This window comes from Eurosta solidaginis, chromosome 1, assembly GCF_040869045.1.
Source record: "Eurosta solidaginis isolate ZX-2024a chromosome 1, ASM4086904v1, whole genome shotgun sequence".
Taxonomy (NCBI): Eukaryota; Metazoa; Arthropoda; class Insecta; order Diptera; family Tephritidae; genus Eurosta; species Eurosta solidaginis.
Window position 1 is genome coordinate 316663905 of NC_090319.1, and position 18281 is coordinate 316682185.

General features: G+C 32.3%; 1 protein-coding gene across 1 annotated transcript in view; it reads right to left on the reverse strand.

The window, feature by feature from the left end:
* Window positions 1-838: 838 nt before the first annotated feature.
* Window positions 839-18281, reverse strand: part of Dr (muscle segmentation homeobox protein Drop) — a 90694-nt gene continuing 73251 nt past the window's right edge. Inside the window, exon 2 of the mRNA XM_067761683.1 lies at window positions 839-4955. Coding sequence (XP_067617784.1) covers window positions 4618-4955 — 338 coding nt within the window. The 3' untranslated portion in view covers window positions 839-4617. The remainder of the gene's footprint in view (window positions 4956-18281) is intronic.

Genomic DNA, 18281 nt, shown 5'->3' on the forward strand with positions numbered 1-18281 from the left:
GTGATGATGCATCTTCATATGGTTTTTTCATATAAAAATCAATCTTATTTGGCAAGCTATGTGAATCTAAATTTGCAGTTGTGTGCGATCGTTCTAGATGGTGAAACAAATTGGACGTATTACCACTAGTTTTATAACAATTTTTGTAATAGTGGCATATTGCAAAAGTATTACTGATTTTGTCAAAATGGATCCAAATGCTTGACTTTGTACTTCGTAGCTTTTTGGCAACACAATGTTCGTCTTCCAACTCAATGATGTCTTCTGTTGCGTGTATATCTACATATACGAATACATGTATATATGTGTATATAATATGAAAAAAATAACATAACTTTTATATTGAACTTTTGTAAGAATTTTTTCAATATTCAGAGCCACCAACTTGTTAGGTATTCATATAAAATAAACAGGTTTTAGACGCCGGTAATTCTGCCGCTAGAAAAAGGAATAAGAAATGAGAATACAGTACTCGATATATGGAAATAAACATCGCTAACCACACCATGAACCTAGTACTCGATGTATCGATATTTATATCGATACTTTTGTAGCTCTATTCAGTAGCGAAGATAGTAAAACAATTAAGAAAATAAAAAAAAAAATTATAATTTTTTCTTTAAAAAGGCTTTCTCTTTTATTATTCTTTATATGTGTAATAACTATTTTTTAATTTTTTTTCTTTTCTTTAATTTAATATTCCTATATACGGAACTTGTTTTCTCTCACTTACGAATTAGTATCTATTTATATTACTATGCTAAGGGTACGTTTATCTACAATGCTTAAGTATGGCTAAAAGTAAATAATATATTTTTATATATTTGCAGTGTTTTTAATTAATTTATTACAGCGCTGAAAATAGCTTTATGCATTTTTTATATAAATTTTTTTATTTTTTGCTTATTTATACGTTTTTTAAAATGTACATATTTAGATATAATAATATGCAATTTTTTGCAAATGTTTATGCACGCATTCGTTGTTAATTGCCAGCTTTAATGACTTTATAATACAATATGTGTTAATTACATTAAGAGCATTATTAACACAAGCTTGCATTTTTATTTAAACTATTTCATAAATACATTATATGTACAGCAAATAAATTAAAATGCTAATTAACATGATTATTATTTATTTACACGATTTTTCATAAAACTTTCTTTTTCTATGTACAAGTCTATTTTATTTTTATATTTTTTTCATTTAGTTTTTTTTTTTGGTCGATTTTTCACTAACTTTATTATTTAATTGGCTGCGTTTTGAATGTAATTTTAATTAATAAACTTTTTTGGTTAACTACCTTGCAGCCGAAAAAGTTGTTTATTACAATATTTTAAATTTTTATAAAGCACGCTTTTTTTTACAACAGCAACAGACTTAGGTGACTTTTTGAGGGCTTTTGCTTGAAATTTTGGTTTAGTCATTTCAACAGAAGAGAAACTGCCGATCTTAAGTTAACACAATTCTTTAAAATTGACAGATTCCTAATCAATCTAACTGATTTTTCTATTAACACAACTAATCTTACAGGTCATTTCAACGGCGATCAACTGTCAATACATGAGCAAATTTCAAAAAGAGTTTTACGCTCACTGCGCTCTCTAATTTGTACTTATGACGATGGTGCCACTTGTCAAAAAAAACACCAAAATAAGAAAACACCAAATCGAAAAAACACACAAAATGGGAAAACAGCAAAAAACAAGTTTTTCAGTTATCAATACAAAACGAAAAAAACCATTTTTTGAATTTACTGTGCAAAAAATTATGAGATACCGGGACACCTATTTATCGGGAACAATTTTGCAACTTCTCGTCCAAGCGAAATGCAAAATTGCGCCCTGTTGTTGCAAACGTTTTGCTTGAAAGAACAGGATTTTTCCGAAGTTTGTAACATTTTACTCAAGTTTTTATGAATTTTCACTCACGCGAAAGAATCTAATAAGATAACAACATAAAAGTTTGAGTTGTTTTGGAATTGTTTCAACTTAAAGTGTTACGAAAATTAAACTTGCCGAATTACATGTAAAGTTACTCAGTGGTGAATTACCTTCTAGCGATTTGATTCTTTACTTTTCCATAACTTACAAATTCTCTATTTAAAATGTTATGTCAAACATTTATACTACAAGTTCGAAACAATCAAGTGTGGCAACTACTAGAGAAGAAATTGAGAATGAGCTGAGCTGCAACTGAAAGAATTGAGAAACAGTTTTGTGACTATTATTTTCATTTCTATTTGCAAAGCGAAGTTCAAAACTATAAATTAAATAAATTGTAAAATATAAAATTTGGTGAAAGTGCGTTTAATAAAACAAAAAAATAAAATGTATAATGTTTAATGTGTGCCAGCATATTTGATGTAAGCCCAATTGAAGTTCACTTAGTAAGTATGTACATATGTATGTATATGTAGCAAGCATGCGTATTTATGTATTCACATATTTACGTATTTATGTATATGGCCACCGTGGTATGATAGTAGCGTGCTCCGCCTGCCACACCGTATGCCCTGGGTTCGCACCCCGGGCAAAGCGACATCAAAATTTTAGAAATAAGGTTTTTCAATTAGAAGAAAATTTCTCTAAGCGGTGTCGCCCCTCGGCAGTGTTTGGCAAGCGCTCCGAGTGTATTTCTGCCATGAAAAGCTCTCAGTGAAAACTCATCTGCCTTGCAGATGCCGTTCGGAGTCGGCATAAAACATGTATGTGCCGTCCTGCCAATTTGTAGGGAAAATCAAGAGGAGCACGACGCAAATTGGAAGAGAAGCTCGGCCTTAGATCTCTTCGGAGGTTATCGCGCCATACCTTTATTTATTTATGTATATGGCAACATAGGTACTTTCGTACAAAGCTGTCGCAACAATTTTTTTTTTGTTCATTTGACTACTAAAACGGTCAATTACGAATCAACGATTTGTGCGCAGTTGATTCAACATCTTGTTGCGATGGATAAAAATGAACAGAAATTTCGGTTGAATTGACCCGTATTTCGGTTGATTTTACCAGTCTTTTTCTTTCAGTGTACTAAGTGTTTACTGTTATATTGCAATTTGAGGAATGATTTTGAAATCAGAATTAAAAGATCTTCTATCTAACAGTTTGCTTCAATGGTGTGCCATTCCAAAAATGTATAAAGATCGCGCCACAGATGCTTTGAGCAATAACAGAAGGTTATACCACTTTTTCTTTTTCACAGGGCCACTTCCTTCATTAACGATCAAGTAAATATTGCACCTAACTAAATATGTGACTGTTTTTAAAATGGCCATACATCTTTTGCTGCGAACGCCGCAGAAATGAAATTTGGTGCCATTTTCAATTTCTTCGTAACTCAATTATTTAATAATAATTTATTTTTGAATGTCATCTGTTACAGTGAACCAGGCAATAACTTGTTTTTTGTGTGGAAAACTTGACTAATCAATCCATTAACATTCTGTGTGAAATTGATATTACTGCAGTTCTCATGCAATTGTAGTTTTTTTTTCTTATTGTAAAAGTTTAATGAAAATAATAGTAACTTTTACCGCAGTGACGATAATATACACGCATATGTGCAAATAAATTTCATTAATTTTAAATTGTATGCCAACCCGATAGTTTTTGTCAATGTTTGCAAAGTCTTACATTTTGCTTTTAGATCTTCAGTTACACACTTTATTTTAAATTTTCAAATCTTTCTATAATTAGCTTTTCCATACTTCAATATAATTTCAAATAATTTTTTAATTTTTTATTTTCTAAATTTTTTAAATTTTACCTTTTTTTTTTTTTAATAATAATTATATTTATTTTAACACTAACTATTATCTTTGTTTTTATATTTTAATATTTACAATTACAATGTAAAATGCGCTAACATCACAGCAATTTGGGTAACTAAATCTACAAATACAGGTTTATCAACTAAAAGCCAAGGTGAGCAGTGAAATTCGTAGGTGAAGCAGAAACCATAAGCGCTTAAATACGCCTTAAGGGCCGATTAATGGTGACTTTTAACCATAAAGCCATAACCAGATAAAGCATCTGATCGAACCACCTTATGGAAATCAATGTAATCGATTAATGATGCCATACAATAACGCTAACGCCATAACCGTACCATGGTTTTTGGTTTCTCGCCATATTCATAACCTAAAAATACTTGAGTTGGTGAAAATATCAACTTTTTGTAGATTTTCTTCATTGTTTTGGATACGTTATGACTAAGAGATTTTTTTTGCGGAATATTTTTGTAATGTTTTGCGTTTTCTTCATTTTTATAAAATTTTTACGATTTTTAGGTTAAGGCACCATTAATCGATCACATTGAGATGATTATGGATATGGGTATGGTTACGACTATGGCGTTAGAGTTAAGGAAGTTTAATTTGGCTTTTACCTCTAACGGTAGCGCAGAAAACCTGCGTATTTAGCTCCAGCTGTTACCCTTTTCATTCCACTACAATAGGGCAATTTGATAAAACTTAAATCTAAAAAAAAAAACTGTGCTAATAACTGGGTACGTGAGCTCAGATAGTTCCAGCAAAACTGTGAATAGAGCATTGACTGCGGCATGACTATTTTTGTATGCATATTTGTATGTGTGTGTGTATGTTCACACACCTTTTTATCCCAAATGCATTAAACTTGGATGAAAATAACCGGCCATCGCCCATTGTGCACCTGGTCCGCCACGCCCCAAAGCAGCCATTTTGATTTTTTCAATTTCAGCTTCTTGCAAACGTTTCGCTTTGGCGCGTCGATTTTGAAACCAAATTTTCACTTGTGTCTCAGTTAAACGTAGAGATGAAGAGAATTCTGCACGTTCTGCTATGCTCAAATATTGTTTTTCGCGAAATTTCTTCTCCAGCGAGAGCAGCTGTTGTGTGGTGAAGGGGGTGCGTGGTTTACGATTTGGTTTATGTTTGCGCAGATTACATTTGATACGTGGCGGTTCATTGTTATCTGGAGAAGAGAGGAGAAAATGAAATAAATTTAGTTTTTTGATAGTGAAATATTTATAAAAATATTTTAATATGTTTTACTGTTTTTATTTGAGCAGATAAACATTGAATTGGGTACAAAAAACCGAGACGGAGATATGAAATTTATGTTCCAACCGTCTTTTTTATTAACTCTTATTTGAGATAAGTATATTAAATACGGCAATTTGCAGTAATTACCAAAAACAATTAATTGAAATTGTGTGGCGTATAAAATTTCAGTCAATTGTCCATTTGAGAGAACAAAAAGCACTTTTCTATCGTTGGCCGAAGACTCTTTTACTGATCGACTTCTGTTCAACTCCGATTGGTCGGAACTAAAATATTAATTTGTAGCTAATCGGAGGATGGCACGTCTCGGTATCTGAACTGAAGCTGCGTACACCCTAACTTGTACTATTTCCCGTTATGTGCTGATCGAAACTTCATCAAGAACTGCATACTAGTGTCAAGGCAGATGCCTTTATCCCATCAGCCATATGAATTCCAAAAGACAATTTCTTTATACACTATTGGGTACATACTAATTCAATATGTTTTTAATCCCAGTTGTGTGGAATACTTATAGGCGCGCTTTCAAGAGCTTAGTAAAACTTTTTAGTTATTCGCACTGATGACCTAATATGAAACTTCTCGCTCTCTGAGAGCGCGTTAAAATGTGCATTTTTTATAATATACGCCATAGCTGCCATCATGCTCAAAATCAAATTTGGGCATTTCAGAATAACTTTGGGGTATTTTACATGGTAAAGGTTTAATTTATGATTTTCACCGAAAATTTACTCAAGATTGTCAAATGGGATATCAAAAAACTCGAATTTTTATTAGGATTACAAATCCGGAGAAAAAAAACTCTTTTTCACCCGTGGAAAATTTATCAGTGACAACACCTTTCGTCGAAGGGCTGCACACGAAACGGGTTTTGGTAGCAACTTTCGATTGATATAAAAGTCAGCTTGTTAGTCTTCGCATTGATGTAAATGGATGCATAAAGGGCATGTTTTTGTAGAGCGTTGCGACATTCCATTTTTGACAGCTGAGATAAATTGTAGGTACACGTATAGGTTAACGCAACATGTTTAATTCACAGCCTTTTGCGGACGACAACGCAGATACTTCACCAAGTGATCTAACTTCGTAATTTCTTATACATTTTTTGCATATGTGGATATACATATGTATGTACATAAACGTTTTGGTCGCATCAAAGTGAAACAAAGGGCTAGCCGTTCATTGTTATCGCATGGCGTTGCCAGAGCAACAAAGCAAAGCAATGCAATCGAAATATATTATTTCATATTTCTTCACTTATCTAGCACAAAATATTTCTACAAAACTTTGCCTTTTTTATAAATTTTAACAGGTTTTTATCAGCTTACTTGCTGATTTATTTGAAAATAATGAAACCGAACGGATTTCTTGGAGTTTTTTTACTGCGTATTTTAGGCAACTCTATAGCCATCTGATTTCAAGACCCATTCTTGGAAACGAATGAACTTTTGTTTACAATTAAATGAACGGACAGCTGATTTCAAGCCCCATTCCTGGAAACGAATTGAGAGAGATGAATGTTTCGTATCAGGCCATCAGTGGTTATTCGACATTTGCTTTTTTATGTTGATACTATGTTAAGTTATTTTATCGACTATTTTCAGCTTTCATTCAGTTTTTATATACTCACACTGAATTTTTCCCAAAATATTCATAAATCATGAGACTGTTAGCCGAAATTTAATTAGTGAGAGCATCGTGAAAACGAAAGCAACACTTACGGGGTTAGCTATAACCTGATGGAAGCTCAAGTTAAGCGGATATCGTGAAAAGAGCTATAAAAGGGGATGGTGCTCTTTAGAAACATCAAGTTCATGTTTCAATAAATTTCAACCCTTACACGGCTCGTTTGTATTTCAACAATTAGACCTTTCGATCCATTCTGTTTATCCGACTTTTTCCGAAAATATCTTTTCCCTCTATAAGCCACAATTTTAGCATTTGAGCTATACTTTAGAATTCATTAGAAGCAATTTAGATTATAATATAGTATATAAGTAGTATATCTTTAAAATTTTGTTTTGGAATAAATTTTCGTTCAAGCCTATCACTATCCAAACTATTTCCACCCAAAATCTGATTTCACAAATCACAAAAAGTTCAATGCCCGCTTAAACACCACAAAGTGAACTTTTAATTTAACCTGAGACGAAAAATTGCTAACAAATGACAAATAAAAATGCTAAATGCAAATAACTCAACACTTTGCATAAATTTTCTACAGCTGCTCCCAATAACAAAAATCGACAAAACAAATAATAATGTAAAATAAATCATTCAATCAATTATTTTAATAGACAACCGGCCACTACTCACTCAACTCGCAAAAGCTGCACGACAATTTCAAAAACGGTTACTAAATTTATGTAAGTCACACAGCTAAATGTTAATGGTATGCAAAAAATAGCAAACAGCAAGCAAAAAAAAAAAAAAAAAACAAGCGCAAATTACATTACAACAAACAAGTAAAAGCGCACACAAAGAAATTTATTGAAAATCGCTTAACAAATGAGCGCTGTCAACACTCAACATGCACACAGTACAGCAACAAAAACTACTAAAAAAACAATCCTAAAAATAAGCAATCAATTACAATGACAACAATGACAGTTCAAGTGCGCTGACAAAAGAGCAGCCACAACAGAGCTTAAAAAAAAAAACAAATATACAATAGTAAAATTGCAGGCAAACAGACAAATGATCAGACAATTGTCAATTAAGCACAAATAAATACTTTCGCTAATTAAAAATAAATTCAATTAAAACGATATCAACCTTTACAAGCTGGATTAAGTTTTTGTTTTTGCACACTATTGTTTGTATAGTTGTTTTATTTATATTTGATGTAGTTGTTGTTGTTTTTATTGCACTCCACTTTCAAAGTTAATTATTTAGTAGAATTACAATTTTTTTTCCGTTAGTGGCACGAGCTTTATTTATGTGGTTATGTACCTTACATACATATGTACATGGGCATACAAATGTGGTGCTATGTACAGTTACTTGCTAGAGAAATGGGACAGTTTTTTGGGTTAATTGTAATAGTTTTTAAATTTTTTAAATATATCTAACGCTAAGTTTAACACATATTTTTTTTAGAGAAATGCTTCTTTTCCTATTCGTACTCCTATTCCTATTGATATACCTATTTTTATAACTTTCATGAACATGAAATGGTATATTAACTTTGGTCCGATGTTTGTAACGTTGAGAAATATAGAAGATAGACTCACCATTAAGTATACCGAATTGATCAGGGCGACGAACTGAGTTGATATAGCCATTTCCGTCTGTCCGTCCGTCTATCTGTTTGAACGCAAACTAGTCCCTCAAATTTTGAGATATCTCAATGAAATTTGGCACAAGGATGTATTTTTGTATTATATTAGACATTTGTCGGATCCGGTAGGATCGGACCACTATAACATATGTCTCCCATACAACCGATCGTTCAGATAAGACGATTTGGTCATTCCTGTCGCAATTTAGAAAGTATAAACATGAAAATCAGTGATATATATTCTAATATATCATAAAAGATATCCAGAAAAAATCACTTTGATCGGAGCTATATATAGTTATATCCCATACAACCGATCGTTCAGATAGAAAGATCTTTTGGCCATTTCTCCCTTAATTTTGGAAGTATAAGCGTGCAATTTATGAAAGTATAAACATGAAACTCGGTGATATATATTTTAATATATCATAGAAGATTTCCTGAAAAAATCACTTTGATCGAAGCTATATGTATATAGTATATACCTATCCCATACAACCGATCGTTCAGGTAGAAAGATTTTTGGCTATTTCCCCCTTAGTTTCCAATATAAAAATGTTAAACTTTGTGATATATATTCTAATATATCATAGAAGATTTCCTATAAAAATCATTTCGATCGGAGCTATATATAATATATATCCCATACAACCGATCGTTCAGATAAGTGGGTTTTTTGCCATTTTTTATTTTATATTTATCTTAAAAATCGTTTAGGTATGTACATCTGTTCACTATATATTTCTTATCTTGTACATGCGATTATTTGGAGATTACGAACGGGATAGGATTATTGTTCAGCCCGTTTCATGAAAGGTATTAAGTCTTCGGCACAGCCGAAGACAGTCCCGTCCTTACTTGTTATCTCTATTCCTATGCATTCCTTTTGCTATTTTTTCCTATTCCTTTTCCTATTTCTTATCCTATTCGTATGCCTTTTCCTTTTCCCATTTCTATTCGTATTCCTATTTCTACTACTATTCCTATTACTATTACTTTTCCTACTCCTATTCCTATTGATATTCCTATTTTTATCTATATTCCTTTTCCACTTGTTTCCTATTCCTTATCCTATTCCTTTTCCTTTTCCTTATCCTTTTCCTATTCCTATTTCTATTTTTATTCCGAAACCTATTCCTAATCCTATTTCATAATATTATTCTAATTCCTAATCCGATTTCTGGTCCTATTCCTATTCTTCTTCCTTTTCTTAAACTAATTCCTATTCCTATTCCTATTCCTATTCCTTTTCCTATTCCTATTCTTGTTCCGTTTCCTATTCCCATTCCTCCTCCTATATCTATCCTTTTTGTGTGTTTCTAAATTTTTGATGTTGCTTTGTCCGGGACTTGAACCCAGGATATTCGGAATGGCAGGCGCTCAGCGCGCTCCACCACCACACCACGGCGATCGCGGATGAAAGCTTTCATAAAAATAGCATTTGTGAGATATCGCAATATTTAAAAAAAACATCGAATCGTTTCCCGTGACAGCAACTGCACACAAGGATAATCCAGAAAAATTAAAAAAATTGCATTTTCACAAAACGTGGTTTAAGGCATAAAAAATAAGAAAGCAAAGAAATAAAAACTTTTTTGGAGCCACCCTAATGCGCAAATTTTTTATTTTTATTTTTATTTATACTAGGGGCATTGACAGCTATTTGCATATAATTGAAAATCAATTAGGCGATCGTTTGCTGACGGCACGACGGTGATTAAAACTGGGAAGTGTTAAGGTTAAATTTGCTGAAGCAACAACAATAAAAACACCTATAGAAATTCAGCAAATAGTTTAACAAAGGCAATACAATGAAACCGCGTAATAACGCATTAGAAGAAAAAACTAAATCTTACGTCAGTTGTTTTTACAAAATATTTTAAATATTTTTTAAACTAGGAACACCATGGCGTATGAGTAACGTAATGACTACAGAGGCAAGAAAAAGGAGCCACAGCACATTAGACTCAACAAAAAGTTCTAAAAGTGTGAATGTAAGTGAAGTGCGCTAAGTTGTTTGTGAACAATTCCTGAAGGCATTGCTTTTCCGGCTCTTCTGAGTTTTCGCGAAATTTTTTGTGCGTTTTTTTTGCTTAAAAGAGCTATCTGTGCTTCCTTGAGGCTCTTATTTAAGTGGCCAATAAATTTGCTGTCCAAATCATTTGTCACACGATGGACTGAGTGACATACCCGAAAGAACGTACTTACATATATACAAACATACATGTGTTTATATGTGTATGGTAAGCAATAAATAAAGCGCCAACAAAGTTGACGGAGTAAACAGTTGGTCGGGGATAGGAATGTAAGACCAGCAGCGAAATAAAGACTTCTGAAAAATTGAGAAAAAAAGTATAAATTTCTGCAAACAAAAAAGTTTCGAAATTTTAATTTGAATATATTTTTTGTACCAACCGTATTAAAAAAATTAAAAAAAAAAAAAACAAAGATAGCAAAAACACGCGCACTTTTCGACTCATTCTCTTAGCTGCAGCTGTGCGATGACATTGATTTGTCGGCTCGGAGCAAGTCGCAACAATGTGTGGCATGCCCATCTGCATGGTATTTTAATGCCAATGAATATGTAAGCAAATATATACATACATACATACGCATGTACATATATCATGTTCAATTGCAAGTGTAAAGGTCGATCAGCTTCCCGCGATGTTCAATTTTTAATGCAAAACCACAAAGATGCGACAGGAATGTGCTGCGGCATTTAGCAAATGAGGTCGCGGCAGTATGAACAATGAACAATTTAACATATGTGAATACATAGAATTGGAACTTGTGGCAATCATTAAATGCAGTAATTGGATCACATTTATATGAACACGAACAATTAAGTACGTGTATGTACGACATATTTGTGTACATTGCATTTAAAAGGGATTTGGCTCGTATTTTCTTCATCTGAGAGCTAAAGGACCAAAGTAGTAGATTGTCATAATATTTCTTCAATTGATATCTATTAAAAATTTAGTGAGTGAGAGATTAATGAACGCCATACCACGGAATAGCGAATTGAAGTTTGATACGGGATAGTGTCTGATTGAAGTACGACACACAAGGATTGAGAGAGAAAGAGTGAAAGAGAGACGTGTGGGTAGTAGAGTGAGAGAGAATGTGAGCGAACAGTTTGAAAAACAGAGAAAGTAAGAGAAAGAGATAAGAAGAGACACATAAAAATTTGAATAAAAAGATAAAAAGATGTGAAAAAAATAAAGAAAGGGAGAGTGATGGATAAAAAGAGAGAGAAATTTGATGTATATTAGAATTATTTTTCATCAGCTCTTGCCTAATCTGGTATGAGCCATCTCTCCTGCCAAATTTCGTTCGAGGAGATTCAAGAACAAAAACGGCACTGACAATAGCACAATGAGAGAGTATGGGGCAAAATTAAATGCAGGAAGAACAAAAAAGAGACAGAGAAGAGCATCCGGAAGTTCAGTTAGCAGAATAAGAGTGAGAGACAATGCGAGCGAAAAGTTAAAAAATAAAGAAAGTGAGAGAATGAAATAAGAAGAGATACATAAAAGTTAGAAAAAAAATAGAAAAAAAATGTGAGAAAAATAAAGAAAGAGAGAGTGATGGATAACAAGAGAGATAAAGTTGATGTATATTAGAATTATTTTCCATCAACCCTTGTCTAATCTGGTATGAGTCATCTCTCGTGCCAATTTTTGTTCGAAGAGATTCAAGAACAGAAAACGGCACTGGTAATAGCACAATGCCGAATTCGATTGGCTCCCAAACTAAGCTTCGCAGAGGATACGGGAAAATCATTCCAATATTTGTACATCAAAAATCAGAGAAGTAGTAGGAAAGAAAATGCAAGAGGAGACACAGAAGGTAAAATAATAAGGTAGGGAAAAATTTGAGAAGCGGAAACAAACAAACGAAACGAAAAATCAGAATGAAAGTAAGGTAGATAAAAAATAGAAATAGGGACACTCAAACGAAGCCAGAAAATGGGATAAGTTGAGGAAGAAAGCGAGATGAGTAAAATAGAAACAGAAAAAGGAGTGAAAGGGATAAATTATGAAAGAGGAAAATAGTAAAAATGAAAAAGGATGACTAAAAATTAAATATAAAAAGTACAAACATGTAGAGAAATAGCGTGAGAATTTAGAGAGAGCGTTGACAGTGGCATTTAGTGCAAAATGAGCGCGAAGAGATATGCAAGGTAGTTAGGTAGCTAAGCAAATCGAGAAAAGAAGAGCAATAAGGATAATGGCTTTTGAGGAAGAGAGCGAGCAGTTGAAATTAAAGTGAACCTAGAAACAAGGAGCATTAAAAGCATACATTTTTGGAGAAAAAGCGTGAACGTGTTACGCTTTACCTAAACATCTGGACTGATGTGATCTCCAATAAATAATTTTAAACCAAATAATACTCTTGAAGATTTTAGTGCTAGCGACTAAATATTAGCAGGATTTAAATGAGAAAAACATCTTGTTATTTTACGCAAACTTTAATTGTGTACTTATATAAGTCATTCGAAAGTTAAAAACCAATGCGAATTTTTATAAAACCAACAATTTATACCTTATTAAATTAAAAAAGAAAGATGAAAGAGTTTTAACAAAACTGCGTACACTAAAAAAATTTTAAAACTTTTTTGATTGCTATAGTTGCGAACTTATGGCAGAATTTTATCAAAATGATTGACGGGATTTGATACAAAAAATGCAGTTTTTATGCTCGCTGCTATAGTATACTATGATTCCTTGAAGAAGGTACGAGTAGTATCGAAGCGCGTTGGAGTAAAAGAAAATGTCTGTGTTTTAGCTTAAATCTCTTCCAAAATACTAGATATATTCGAAAAATTGATCCAGGAGTTATTAAATCATAGTCTTTGTTTACACAGCTTATATGTTCCAAATAAGCTGGCCTTGCGAATACAAACAGTAAATAATAATTATTGAGTCAGTTATCAGTCATATATCAAGAAAAAGCCATATAAATATGCAAATAAATTTATTTGAATAAAAATTAACAAATGTTTTGGATGAAATTGATTACGTGTTTTACTATGTGAAGTCTATTAAAACATATTTACAATTATAAAAAACAATTTTTTTTTGTTTTTATCGGCCTATTGATAAATGATTCAAGGTTCGATTCGAGCTCAAGGCCAGAACAATAATTTTTTTCTGAATAAATATAGTTGGTAAAAGGAATAGAAGTAGCACATTTGCCACTCAAACAAACCACAGCTGTATAGCTAAATGGTTAGCGCAGCATGCCTAAAGCGTACTGATGATGAAGGCTTAGCACCCTTCGAAATGGATCTATCTGCGCAGCTATGGCAGGTTGTCTGAAAAATTTTCTACTTACTATTCCAAAAACAAAATACAATTTTTCAAATTTAGAAAAATTAAAAAATAACAATAATTATCATTAGAAAAAAATTATTGTTCTGGCCTTGAGCTCGAATCGAACCTTGAATCATTATAAAAAACATACATACAGCACATCTCACTTTTAAGCATACATATATATATATATATATATATATATGCTTTATTGCTGAGAAAAAATCAACATTGTTTGTGTATATTTTTATTTGCTCCAATACAAATTGAGCATTAAAATTATTAGTTGACAGATTTATGATAAAAACACCTTGTCTTTTTTTAATTAATTTCAAATAAAAATATTCCCACATCTTTTCATAAATCACTTAACTACAAAGTGTCCCAATTAGGTGTGCTAAACGTTTAATAGGTAAACGAAAAAAAAAAAAACAAAAGAAACAAAAGGAAGATAACAAATATTACCCTCTTCTTTCACGTTTCACTGCCTCCGTCTTTATTTTATTGATATTTATGTATGTATGTAGGTAGATTTGTTTTGTCATTAAGAGCTGATAAATAACGATTTCTTAGTACTCGAAATATTTTTTAGGTATACATTTTATTTTAATTTTTAACTAATCGACCATTTTGGTATGTATTTATTGAATGCTTTTAAATTTTTTATTGCCATCAATGTTTTTCATATTTCATTCTATTAGCTGTTGGCTTAACACGCACTAAACAGTGTGTTATTTATTTGTCTATAATTTTTCTTTTCTTTTTTTGTTATTGATAGGGCGATGATAAAGATAAAGGTAAACACACGCACAAGCAGCGATTGGTATGCATACTACAGTTAAACCCAGTAAAGAAAATTGTTTGGGGAACTTTACGGCAGTTTTTTTTACTATGCCTACAGCCCCCCTTCCCATGTGGAAAACTTTTTTGAAAAAGTGAATTAAATGAGTCTGTGAACTCACCTCAGGGTTAAACAATTTTAAGGAATTATAAATGAAGAAATCAAATTTGTGTGTACAATTGTTTTATAACGAGTATCATATCAAATTGGAGTGAAAAATATGTAGATAAGATCTTATTAATCGATAAGTTATCGACGGAAAGTGTGCGTTAGACCGGGTCGAAAAAAAAATACATTAAATCTGGAAAAGTTCACCCTTAAGCTTCAAATAGCTTTTATTCTCTGAAGTTATTTCCTACAATTTTGTCTACTAAACCGGTTGTAGCACGTTAAAGTATGAAAGGAACATTAGAAGGAATTATAGAGTTTTTCAAAGCAAAATCAGATGTCAAATGACTAAGTTACAAAAAAAACGCCACTTCGCCTATATTTGGAAGGATAAAACAAATAAGGGACTATACTTAAAAATTTTTTTTCGTAAGGGCACCAACCCAGTCTAATTTTTACCGGCGAGTATCGGTTAGTAATTTTTGTGTTATCGAAGAAGTATATACGAGTTATCGATTTGTTATCAAAGTGTTACAAATTTGCGATTGATAACAAAGGTTATCGTTTTTTTTATCGATGAGTTATCAATTTGTTTTCAAAAATTTATCAATTTATTAAAGAAAAATGGTTGACTCTTTATCGAAAAGTTATCGCTATGCTATAAAAAAGTTATCGATTTTTTCTCAAAGTGTTATAAATTTGCTATTGATAACAAAGGTTCTCGTTTATTTTTTGTAGATGAGTTTTTCCGATTTCTTAGCAAAAATTTATCAATTTTTTAAAGAAAAATGGTCGACTATTTATCGAGAAATTATCACTATGCTATAAAAAAGTGATCGATTTATTATCGGAGTGTTACAAATTTGTTTCGATGTGTTATCTATTTATTATCGAAAAAGTACATCATTCCAGCACTATATATCATTGTCAGATACATACATATAGATATATTAAAGGCTCGTTCCAAATATCGGTGTTGTGCTAAACTATGCAGATGCTCTTCTGACAGTTCCAGGTCCTGATGTTCTACTTTCCTAGGCTAGATTGTTTTTAAAAAATTTCAGTAGCTCAGTTTTCAAATGCGAGTGACTCAACTGTTATTTACTTGTATTCTAATAACTACCCGACCTTTTTTTTTGACGACGTTTGGGAGAAATCAAAAGGAGAGAGGAGTTGCCACCTAGCAGAAAAGGCGTGAACAGAAGCGCAGGGCGGCAAAATTTCTAAGTTAATGTGCAAATCCTACAACGTTAGGCTGCCAAAGAGAAGATTTAAGGCTCATGATGGGCATATTAACTGGATACTGCCTTCTGGCGTCACATGCTTGTACATAAGTTAGGCCTCGTCTGTAACAGCATATGTGTCTTCCAGAGTTTCCAGATTTCGATTTAGTTACTAAACAAAGTCCTAGAAAACTTTTAGTATTCGCCAAGAGGTCCTGGTACTTTGTTTAGGTTTTTAATGTTTGGTCGTCAAACAAATCCTGATAACACTATTTACACATTCAGTCTATGTGAGTCTATGGTCAGTTCAATCTAACGCAACCTATCTTTTTTGAACGGCACTGAAAGCAAACATCAGATCGAAAGATTTTTTTAAATGAGTAAAAAATTTAAAGATTATATAGGAGAAATTCTAAAAAATTAAACTTTTAAATAATTTATGTTTGTTTGTTTTAATGGTGTGTTCGATTTATACTTATTATTAAGAATTCATGAGCCTAACACAGGCTTATAATAATTGAATATTCAATTATTATGTTTTTTTCTAAGAGACACTGAAATGAAAGAAAGAAACATTTACTGGCATATTGCGATGGTACCATTTCGAAAACCGCCACGTAATCATCATCAGGCAATTTTTTAATGTTATCAAAAGTTTCGCCGAGATTCGAACCACTAGGCAGCTGCAGTTTCACCGTGTGATTCGCGGTTCGAATCTCGGTGAAACTTTTGATAACATTACGAAATTGCCTCATATGATTACGTGGCGGTTTTCGAAATGGTACCATCGCAATATGCCAGTAAATGTTTCTTTCTTTCTTTTCAGTTTCTCTTAGAAAAAAAAAAAAAAACATAATTATTGAATATTCAATTATTATAAGCCGGTGTTAAGCTCATGAACTTTTAAATAATAAATTGCCTTCGATGCCAATGTTGGGTATGCGATTATCCAAGTGCGACTATAACCGATGCAAATCATCCTGAGAGCGTAATAGATGTTTGCAGATTTTGAAGATACGATATATGAATTCATTCTTCTCTCATCAGCTCCAACAACAGCATACAAATTCCCTACAGAGCAAATAACATAAAATTATATTTTTTTTTCTATCGCTTAACAACAAATAATATGAGGCTCTGCTCTATGCTCTGTTCATTTTCAGAGCCGGAGGAGTACTGGTTGGAGTAAGTTTTTAAGCTTGGCAAAGGGTAGATAACATGCCTGAGGAATTTGTTTAAGATTATGGGATGCTAGTCGGAAAACGTAAGCGACATTTACCATTATTTTAAGCACATTTTGCTCAAGAGACCAATAATTTTACCAAAAACTACTCACATCAAGAATTTGAAGTTTTATGAGCTCACTCGTAAGAAATTTTACCTTAGAGAGCAAAAGCATTTCGTAGGTTTTCAAAATTTATTGTGTTATTTTATCCGAAAAGCATTGAATCCACAGACCGCAATAGCACAGTCTTACTCCACCAGGCTTCTATTTCTTTTTATTATATCTTTTCACGCAAATGTTAGTATAATTCTTAAAATCATTTTTAAAAAGATATTATTATTCACATATTAACTCACCAGCCAATTTGTGTTATTTTAAAAAGCTAATACTTTTAAGTATAGTTTGTTCCTTCTTCCATCATTGGATACCTGTTAAATTAACTACAGCACGAATTACTAAGAATAAACCCATGAATGTAAATTTTAGAGTTATTTATACTGTGTAGTTTTTTCCTGCATAGCCACAAACCAATAAACGATCCACTAACTATCTACCATAATCATTACCAAATTGTTTCGAAGCAGTTTGTTACCTTCGTTTTAGACTTTTTATTTCTACACCGTAATCTTTAACTGTCTCAATAAAGTCAAACGAAACTGAGGATGCAAAACCAGTTACAAAGACAGTTTAGCGAGACAGTTAACATAAAGTAGTTTTGTTGTTGTTGTTTATTTATTTTATTTACTAGTGTTGTAAGCTGATCATAGTCGTTTATTTTGTGCCTTTCCTCGTTACCTCTTTAACACTCCGACAATAAACCAATAAATATACTGTCTCAATAAACACTCTCATTATAAAAGGCGCTGCTCGCAACCTGTTCACTAGTTTTATTGTTGTTGGTGGGTTGTTTTTTTTTTTTGTTTTTTTGTTTTTTGTATATGATTTTATTTGTTTTCTTAATGAAATTAATATTAAAAATCGAAAACAGAACGACAATGCAAAACGTAACTTTGACATGTCACACTAATTACTTAATGGACCCATAATGTTTACTGCTCCTGTCGTCCCTTTACTGATGAGCTGCTTTACTTTGAGTCATGGGACTGGTAGTGGTACACTGGTATGGGCGAATATGTGTTTTAGCTGTTTTTAGTAATATTTTGCTCTGGTCAGCTTTGTTAACTAAATACTCACTCGGGAGGTATTTTGCTCCGCCGTAAAGTCTGGCTGTTTAGCGCT